Genomic DNA, 10,637 nt, shown 5'->3' on the forward strand with positions numbered 1-10,637 from the left:
GCTGCATATCACCAATGCTGGGTTTTGTTGGTTTTCTAAGAATCTACTGCACCTACTGGTACCTTGTTAGCCAAATAGCAATAAAAAATATACTAAGAACCTGGATTAATCTGGTTAGTCACATCGGACTGCTATTATTTTGAACACTAGTATTAAGCCAAGATAGCTGTTGTAAACTGCTTCATTTGATGTCCAAAACACAGATTATTGATTCATTAAAGCCTCTACAAGAAGAATGAGTTAAACATGTTTTTATTTATTTTAAACAACACACATAAAGATACTGCATAAATACGATATATGATAAGATATGAGGACTTTTCCATGAGGATAACTTCACAGTCGTATAACTTGTGTGATGCTTTCAGAGAGGTAAGGCGGTTGCTAAATACCACTTGGTATTCACTCAGTATATCCATGTCTTTGGACTGCAACTAGTGAATTTAGCAGCCCCGCAGCAGTGAAATAGAAAAATGCACTATTGTTATATGGACTATTTGTCACTACTAGATCAGTGGTTCTAAATCTTTCTCCTGAAGGGACCATTTCTCTCTTTTTAGGTAAAGCGACGACACCTGACTTAGTATTTTATAGATATTTCGTATAATAATCAAGCATAAGTATACCTAAGTAAACACATAAGTAAACAACTCATAAACTGTACAATTAAACCAAATAGTGAACCCAATAACTGCAGGAAGTTTGTGAAAAAAGAACAGTGATTTAGATACATTTTGATGAGTTTGTTGTCTGTGAATCATGTTTTTCTGATCTTTTTTTAGGAACTTGTAATACAATTCTTTGCCCTTATTGCATATTTTCTAAAAATAATAATAAAAAAATTAAAAAGTAATCAATTGCTTCTTCTTACTTTGTATTTTTTAATTGCACATGTTTTCTTCATACCTGATGCTTGGTCATTGTTTTATTAGCTCTTTGGTTGTTTTAACTGCTTTTTATAATGCTGGACGAGCCTGTCGCCATGGTAACTTATTATCACTGTTAATGTCCGATATCCATCTTATCTCAAAACATAAAAAATACCCATTTCATTCACAAAACTGAGTGAAATGTTAAAATATAGGTCAACTGTATATTTATAAAAGTTATCACACACTGTTGCAAGAAGGCCTTGTGACCATCTATGATGCTTTAGCGCCCCTTAGTGGTGGGAGGGAGTCAGTGCGCCAAACAGACCAAGCTGCCTGCAAAAGCTCGTCTTTTTTTAGTTTTTTTTTAAAGTCTCATTTCTTAAAAAGCAGTCCAGTGAGATTTTTAGTCGCCTACTACAATCCTTATTGTCATTTTTATTTAAATACAGCTGTCCTTATATGGTAGGCTACCTGTCTGGGATTTGTCTGCCTTTTGTCTCGCAAGCAATGCCAATAATTGTGAAAGTAAGAGGGAAGGTGGCTGCATCATTTGACGAGGAAGAGCTGTGTTGTGGCTTTAATGCACGTACATGACCTAATGTCAAATGATAAACACTTTCAGTCCCTTTTCTGACATGTTATTGGAAATCCGTGCTGCATTTCTCTGTTCTATAGATGTGAATATGCAGCAGTTTCAGTTTGTATATGAGTTATTGCAACACCTGTGATAGCCCCAGTTTGTGCCTTTCATCTGTTTGAAACAATGATAAGTGTTGTAAAATGATCATCAGAAAGATGTCTGCTCTGCTCTGTGACTCAGATGTAAAGGTGGTACAAACTAAAGCTTCACTCATGAGAACTGTGTGTAGACAGAGGTGTGTGTGTGTGTGTTTGGCTCAGATGTGTGAGTTGTACAGGTATGTGCTGTTGATGGTCCAGTCAGGAGGGAAGTCCTGCACCGCGTGGCTCTTAACGTGCCTCTGCATGGCCACCAGGCTGTTGCAGAACTCCAGACACACGGTGCACTGGTAGGGCGTGGCCCCGCCGTGAGTCCTCAGGTGTTTTATCATGGCCGAGTAGTCCCGAGAACGCTGACCACACAGACGACACTCGAAGGGTTTCTCTCCTTTGAAGCAGAGGGAGGAGGTATAAAATCAGAGAGGTTCTTTTTAAAATTTTGCATCATATTTACCCATGTAATAAATCAATTTCCAGGTTTGCTGATATAAGTGAAATGTGCACTTTCTGTGGAGATGAGCCAGAGACAACTTTACATTTATTTTATACTTGCCCATTGTCATGTACAGTACAGGCCAAAAGTTTGGACACACCTTCTCATTCAATGCGTTTTTCTTTATTTTCATGACTATTGACATTGTAGATTCTCACTGAATGCATCAAAACTATGAATGAACACTATATATGAATATACTATATACTATATGAACACTATCATCTAATGAACACTATCAATAGTCATGAAAATAAAGGAAACGCATTGAATGAGAAGGTGTGTCCAAACTTTTGGCCTGTACTGTATATTTTGGAGGGATATGGAAATCTTCATACTTGATAAGACTGGACAGACCGACAGATCATTTTTAAACCTAAAGATCTCAAAATTTGAATCTAATGATAAAACAGTATTCTTTATAACAAATCTGATGCTTCTGATAGGAAAGTTTCACATCCACAAGGTGAAGTTTTCCAAATCCCTCCCTAACTTTAACGTTTTCACAAGAGAATTAAAATGTTATATCGAAACTTTAGAGTTGATGCCAAATAAAAAAATGTGAACGCGCTCTCTTACACTTTAAAAACGTATTTTCAGAAACCCCAGACTAATATAAAGAGAAGCACCTTATACCCTATGTGCCTTATTATGTTATTTTATTTTTATATACTGTATTTAATTTACTGTAACTGACATTTTTCTTTGTATAACTTGTTAATATACTGAATGCCTGTATTTCTTTCATTGTTAAATAAAGATCTGAAAAAAAAGCAGATTGAGAGGAGATCAGGAAGGAAGAGAGGGATTTATACATGTAGGTGTAATGTTTTACCAATTGATAATTTTATATATTTTGCTTTATTACTATTTCTTTGTTTAGAGCGAAATCACCTAACCTGGGTCACCTTTAAACAAATAATTTAGATCTCCATTAAAAACGTAGATGTGAGGATATTCATGATTGTATGTTGATACAACAAAAAACTAAATAAATTAGTTAAATTGGTATCAATTATTATTCTGAGCAAAATTTTCAAATAACATTAAAAGTTAACAGCAAATCATTTATATGCATGTGTGTGAGAGAAAGAGTGAAACAATCTAAGTTGTATCGGACACAATAAACAGTCTGTCGGCGATGATTTGCATTGTTTTTTGGGCAACACATTTCTTAGAAATTGTCGTTTAGTTCCACATTTCATTTGAAATGCTGAACCATTTTTGAGTATGTCATTTAACACATTTTAACCACATTAAATTGATGAAATTTATGATAGCTTTTTTACAGTTCCTGTTTTTAATCAGTATTTAATGTTTTAATGCTAGTCATTAGTCATGTACTGCTTTGCGTGCACATTTGCACATTTACTTATCTATCTTCTCGGCTTCATTTTTTCCAATTTTTTTTAAACCACGTGCTGTAGTTTTTTGGGCCAGTGTTTGATTACGTGCACTTTGCACAGCGGCAAAGTTTGCAAAAGCAAATTACGTGACAAAAGTAGTCCTCACAGTGAATATTCATCTAGATGGTTTTTAGATTATGTATGCATGTTTTCTGTTTTTAGCAGTTTTTTTCCCTTTTTTTTTTATCCTTTTTATAATTAGAATGTTATGCTTTTAACCTGTAGCACTTTGAGATTTCCTTTAATGTAAAGTGCATTACAAATAAAATGTATTATTATTATTATTATTATTATTTTGCTGCCTGATTTTTCTGTCATTTTTTGTATCATTGTATGGTAATATTTACTTTAGATAGCATTCTACTTCAGAAATAACCAAAATATCTTTATAGGCACTGAAGGCAGACGTGATGTTCATTGTTGAGTGAATTAATTTTCAATCTCACGCTTTTCAAGTTTCAAATCTGCAAGTTTCCAGTTCCTGTATGGTATGTTTCATAGTATTAAAATGAGTGAAACCTGTCCGCTGCCTGGAAGTTGGTCAGAAAATCTAAAATGGATCAGTCTGTTTTGGAAGAAATTAATCATTAATGCTTTGTAGTAAATTGTCTAAAAGATTCATAAGTGCTGACATGGCCCTTTTAAGGTAAAAGTATTGCTCCCCTGTTAGAGTCAATGAGAACATTAGTCATAAATGGCCTATTTTACTGGCAATATACAGCAATCATGTCTCTGATCTCTCTGGCTTTAGACACGCAACTTTTGTTACTCTCAGAAAAAGTTTTTAATCTTGCAGTGCTTATTAAAGAGCGTTCCTACCGGTGTGAACTCTGTGGTGTGTGTCCAGTTGATGTTTCAGACTGAACTTCTTGGGACAGTGCTGGCACTGGTAGGGTTTTTCTCCTCTGTGTTCTTGTTGATCTTGTGATTGTTGTCTGCGTTGCACCACATCTCCTCGTCCACAGAACTGACACCCTGCACAGGCCAAACCTTCGCAAACAACAGGATGAGGGAAAACAGGTCAAGGTGTGAACATTGTGGGTGGGAAATGAGAAGCCTGGGTGTTGGTGTTAACAGAAAATGAGATTTTTTTACTCTCAATTCCAACAGCCAACACCACAACACTTTTATTCCTGTTTCATACTATCCAAACATTAATTTTAGTTGTAAAACTGCACTTTTATGCATTTTTCTTTTTCTCTTATTATTTGTAAATTGAGTTGTGGAATGTAACTAACTACATCTACTTGTGTATAAACTTGAGGAACTCGTATTTCCATTTGATGCTACTTTATACTTCTACGTTGTATTTTTGTTTGTTACATTTATTTTGTTGCAGCTACAAATTCAGATTATTGATTTAAAATTTTTATAAATCAGTTATAAATTATAATGTATTGCTATGGATTAAGGTACCCATCAGTATGGGAAATAATTAAAATTAGCCCTATATTTACCAGCTGCAACATTCAAGTTATATACACATTAATGCATCAATAATTATAACCCAATACTAGAATATATATATTATTCTGAAAAGAGCCATTTTTCTTTTTTTCTTCTTTTTTTTTTTACTGCTGCTTCTTTAAGTATATCGTGATGGTAATACTACAAAAGTAATATTTTTAATGGAGGAGTAGTTCTACACTGTGGTATTGTTACGTTTTCTATCTCTGATTGTTTATATTTATTGTTATATAGACAATATAGGGAAACATTATATGTCACTTACAGACAAACAAATTAAAAAATTACCGACTCAAATCATTCTAGAGCTGCTTGATTAGCCAAATAATTAAGAAAATGAATTGGCAAATTAATTTCTTTAGTTCCAGCATCTCCAGTGTCATTTTTCACCTCCTAAATTAAAAATTTCGACTTTTGTCCAAACATTTGATGATGGATTTCTCACTGTATTCTTACTGTATAGACCGAATCATCAATTGATTAGTTTTAGTCTTGGTTAAATTGATAGCAGCAGTCACAATCAATGGATTATAATACTCCAATACCTCCTCAACATGCAATTATTCACAATACCAATAAAAAACATACAGTTTATTGCATATGCTGTAAAAAACATATTAAGCGACACAGTTGTTTTAATCACTGTTCAGAGGCTCAAATCTATTTTTGGTCAGCATCCTGTTGCAAGACAATAAATTCAGTTTGTACGAGCTCACTTTCCTGTCAGTCTGCGCGTCTTTGTCGTCTGCAGCCACATAGTGTGCGAGTTACGAGTTTTTAAAAATGACAAAGGTGTGATTTTGAGGTTTAGGTAGCAGCTCTAACTGAAACCTTTCAGTACCTTATATTTTTTTTAGGGTTTCTCAGGTAAAAAACCTGGGCCTCATAGTATAGACCGGATGCTGAAATAAGTAGGGGGAGTACTGTAGTAGGGGAAATTGAGAGAAAGAACCACAACAATTGAGCATTCACCACTCTAAAGACAACATGCAGAGACCTGCTGTCATTAACACGCTTCCTGTCCAATATTTCGCCTCAGTTGCACAAACAACAACATCTCTTTGCTTGCTTTACTTTTTTTAATTTGCAAAAACAGACATATCTGTTTTTTTTTTATTCTCCTGTGTGATTTTTTGTGTGTGTACGAGCCAGGGAGGGAATATCAGTGACATTTGTGTTGGATTATTTTAATAAAATGTGCAGATTTTTTTTTTGTAATCAAAGAAATATCAATCAAACTGGTGCTGTTTTATTCATTTCAAGGAATTAATAAAGTAACCTCGCCAGAGAGACACTCTTGAAAGCTATGATGTGAATAGAAATTCATAAATTGTATGATGTAGTCATAGTACTTTTTAAGTTATTACACAGCATCGGAGTAGGTCACTTGTAAAGCACAAACCTTATCTGTGTGAGTATGAACATAATGTTCCATCAGATAAAACATGTTAATCAGCCTGATTGTACAAGACCAACTGTCATACACACACACACACACACACACACACACACACAAATTCTACCCCTAAATGTCAAAGATCTGTGATGTGACATATACGTTACAATGGCCGTTTATGGTATTTATGTTTATAATATGTCTTATTTTAAAATAAAAAAATAGTGCTGTTTAACAATAAATCATTTTTCAGATTAGTTTTTAAGTAACAAAATAATAAATTAATAATGAATGAAATACCATTTTTGTTTGCATCTCCATAACATATATCATAATTCAGGAAATATGGTCAGAACGAGTTAAATGCAATACAGGACAAACTATTAATAGATTAGAATTGTTAAATGGGTTTAAATTTAGCCTCTTAACAAAAAATAAGCTTTTTGAAATCAGCTACTTTTTCCACATTTCTGTTTCCAGTCACACATATATTTTGGAGAAGTCACAGTCACATGACCACAGTCATGTCACAGTATGTGTCTCTTAGGGATTTAATGAGTTAATGTGAAGCATAAAGCTGAATATGGGAGATTCTCGAAGATTTAGCATTTAGTTTTTGATTTTAAAAAATTCATCAATTCTATTTTTAAAAGCATTCTTATTTGACAGCATTTTTTCCACACTAGCCTAAAACCCTTGCGCAGTACTGTACATATATGTTCATGTATATATATATAAAACAAGAAGCATATTATGACAAAAACTGTACATATATTTTGTCATTTTGACTTTTTTTCATGATTTCAACTTTTTTGTCATTTTGACTTTTTTTCATTTCAACTTTTTTTTGTCATTCTGACTATATTCTCGTTATTTTGACTTTTTGTTGTTTTTGTAAGTGTTTTTTACACAGGTGTCACCATGGGTTCTTATGGGTTAAGTATGTTTTTATGCTATTGCAGTGACTTACATTTATATTACAGTCATTATTCTCATAAATCAGTTTGTATGATGTTTGTTTAGTACAGGACAAGCCACTGTTAAGACGCAGTGCATACTGTACTGCATATATCTAGTTGTATCGAGTAACCACACTCCTGCTCCTGCTGCACCATGCTCTCAAAACCACAACTCTACTTTATCACTTTCCATTGCGTAGCTACGTAGCTGGTGTCTGCAGAGGTTAGGGGTCACGGCAAGAACTGTCTGACTATCTTGTTAAATGGATACACATGATGGTGCAGCCCTGGTGGTACTGGGTAGTGATACTCAAATGTTCAATGTGTTTATTAAAAAGTTTTCTTTTGTGTTCCTGTAGTTACCTGGTGGTGTGGAGGCGGACTCCCGCAGCACTGGGTCACCGAGTCGGCTTCGACTGCAGTGTCGGCAGTCTTTTACTCTCTCTCTGCTGCCTTTAGGTGCCTCACTGTAACAGTAAAAATATACATTTTCTGATTGCAATAAATTCCACGAATTGTACCCTTTTAACATGAATAAAGAAGCAGTTTTTAATGCTCAAAAGCGATACATCAATGGAGGAATACACAGCAAGCAAAAGCCTCGCAGTCTGCATATTCTACAACATAATGTGTTATCAGAGATTACATCCTTTAACACCCTTTCCTTCCTCTCCAGTTCCAACCACAAGATATTTATAGTGCTCGTTCAGGGTAAAAGCTCATTTAAATTTCACATAATGTGAAAGTACAAGGAACAGGTTAATGAGCTGAATGAACAGAAGAATTGCAGGGTTTTTTTTTTTTTTCCACAAAATGTTTTGAACAATTTAATGCGGTGCAGAAGCGACCAGTCTAAACACTGAAACTCTGTGAAACTGTGTTTCAGTGGGTGGAAAAGCTTGAATTCTGCAAAGGAGGGGAGAAATTTAGGGGGCTCCCCTTTAATGCTGTTTAGTTACACTGTGTGGAACACTGTACATGAAGCAATGACAAAAGGAGGTAAATCACTAAAAAACAAAGTGGGTTTCACAACAGGGCAGCAGTGAGTTGTCAAACAATCAAACAAAAATAGTTAAAATGTTTATTAATATTCATTGGGAGGTTAAATTATATTTATTTTGTGCTATGACTGGTCTAAAAACAAGAATTATAATTCATAAGAAAAAAAAAAGAGTGACTAGGACTGGCAGGGAAGGGTTAACAGGTGAAACTGCTCTAGTTGGAAAGTGCAGGAGGCTCGACTGACACAAACAGCAGTGAGTCAGGTAGCAAAGCCATCGCAAGGGAACAATTGAGCAAATTAGGGGATTCCAAATGACTGTGAGAGGAAAAATAGGGAGATTATTACTGAAAATAAAAAACGAAAAGTTTCCAAAATCAAGTCCAAGTGTAGACTAACCTCTGCTCGCTGGTTTGAATGGTCCCAGTAAAAGCTCTCTGGTTGGGCTTTTTTCTTTTCAACAGCCCTTGCTTGATGATGCTGCCCATGCCCGAGGCCCCGGGGTAAAGGTTCTGTGTATAACGTGGATAAAAGCCTGAGTAGCCCAACATGGAGCTGTGAACAGGGGATTGAAAGTGAGAGCTGAGTAGGGGGAAGGTGTGTGGGCTGGAGAGGGAGAAGGGGTACGCTACGGAGGACTGGTTCTGGGACTGGACAGGGTGGGCTGCAAATAAGGTGGAATAGTTCTCGGCTATCCGCCTCAGGGTGCTCACGGAGCTCCACATGTTTGTAGGGAAAGTCCAGGGGGGAGAGAAGGAGGAGGTGCTGCTGGCAGGCCGGGTGATGACACTGTCTCTGCTGTGGGAGGTGGAGGAGGCCGGGTGGAGTCTGGGTTTCTTTCTGAGGGACGGGGGACTGATGGGGTTCTCCTCGGGGTCGGAGGGCGACAGGTTTTCTACGACAATGCAGTCGTTTGCCTCCTCGATCGGGGAAGATGTCTCTTTGAGTTTCTCCTCTTGAACTGGACTTCCTTTTTTCTTGTGATTGCTCTCTTCTTCTTCTTTTACACATGTGATGTCTCGTCTTCTGCTCTGTTCTTCGGCTCTGTAGTCCAGGTTGTCCAGCTGCTTCAGGCACTGGTCCTCCAGCGGCCTCATCTCCAGCACCTGAGCAGCTTCCAGCAGCAGGTGCAGGTCCTCCACAGACACCTCCAGATTCTGAGTGTAGGTGAAGTCTAGAACTTGCTGGAAGGTGTGAGGGGAGAAGTACTCCAGCGTGCAGTGGACGGGGCTGTCTATATCTGCCTGGGCTAGCTGCTGCGCTAGTCTCCTGCTAGCACAAGCCAGAACCAGCCGATGGGCCCGGAAAGTTTCACTCTTTACCGAGATGATCGCATCACAAAGTGACCCCGAGCGGCGTAAAATGTCTGCCTGCTGCAGGAAGTGGAAGTATTGGGTGTTGTTGATTCGGATCATTTCTGAAGTTTGTTGAAATGCTATCAAGAGTCAAAGGAAACAAAAGAGAGATCCCATCAGATAATGCCCACAGTCGGTGCTCTGGGTGGTATTTGACATTTCTAGAAATTGCAAGTAGGAAAATCACTTTGCAAATCAGCAGCAGGGATTGGCTTGTGATTAACAGATAAAATATTTCTCTGTGGTTTGTACAGTTTTTTTTCCAGACAGCATTACCTGTAGTGAAAGTTGAGGGGGCACAATGTACCCGAGCCGATTTCATTATTTGTTTATGTTGCAATGAGTTGGTGTAACTGTGATTTAAATATCAAGTAATTTACAGTTATACATTTTTTTTAATGAAATTTCACTTGACTTACCCACATATACATATACATATACATACACACATACACACATACATAGTTACCCTGGTACAACTACAAGTACAGTTGTTTGGACAAATATAATGATAACAACAAAAAGAGCTCATTAGAGTTTAATTTATCTAGACATTTAACATGGTTTACTTGATTATAACCAAAATCATTATCAAGAAAACCATGTTAAATGGCTAAATATCAGCTCTTAAATTAAACTCTTATGAGCTATTTTTGTTGTTATCATTATATTTGTCCAAACAACCGTACCTGTAGTTGTACAGGCATTAAAATGAACAAGATATTAGAGACAACAAGGGTGGTCTAATAATTTTTTCTATGACTGTATTTATATCTTCACACCCAGTAGGATTCATTCAATTCTTTTGAGACTATGATTATTTGCAGTAAAACTTTCCTCAATCAAAACTGTGTCTGATGCCGTGACTGAACATCTGGTTTATGTGTGGAAATGTACTGTGTTTTCTGAAAGCTTTGATATTCAGCGCTCACATACACGCTCTAAAGCCAC

The 10,637-nt window shown here is 36.4% G+C and overlaps 1 protein-coding gene across 1 annotated transcript; it reads right to left on the reverse strand.

Moving 5' to 3' along the window:
- Positions 1-227: 227 nt before the first annotated feature.
- zbtb32 (zinc finger and BTB domain containing 32) lies at positions 228-9,751 on the reverse strand. Its single transcript, XM_059338492.1, has 4 exons — positions 8,731-9,751; positions 7,695-7,798; positions 4,329-4,499; positions 228-1,998 (listed from the first exon to the last, which is right to left on the reverse strand). The coding sequence occupies exons 1-4, from the start codon at positions 9,744-9,746 to the stop codon at positions 1,769-1,771; spliced, it is 1,521 nt and encodes a 506-aa protein (XP_059194475.1). The 5' UTR covers positions 9,747-9,751; the 3' UTR covers positions 228-1,768.
- Between the last annotated feature and the right edge of the window lie 886 nt (positions 9,752-10,637).

The sequence above is a fragment of the Centropristis striata genome, chromosome 8, assembly GCF_030273125.1.
Source record: "Centropristis striata isolate RG_2023a ecotype Rhode Island chromosome 8, C.striata_1.0, whole genome shotgun sequence".
Classification (NCBI taxonomy): domain Eukaryota; kingdom Metazoa; phylum Chordata; class Actinopteri; order Perciformes; family Serranidae; genus Centropristis; species Centropristis striata.

Bases quoted from the DNA above. Each gene is read 5' to 3' on its own strand.
- zbtb32 (XM_059338492.1), bottom strand. From the start codon at position 9,746: ATGATCCGAATCAACAACACCCAATACTTCCACTTCCTGCAGCAGGCA. The intron at 7,799-8,730 runs GTTAGTCTACAC...TTACTGTTACAG, and splicing joins ATTCAAACCAGCGAGCAGAG to TGAGGCACCTAAAGGCAGCA. The intron at 4,500-7,694 runs GTAACTACAGGA...TTGTTTGCGAAG, and splicing joins GTCCGCCTCCACACCACCAG to GTTTGGCCTGTGCAGGGTGT.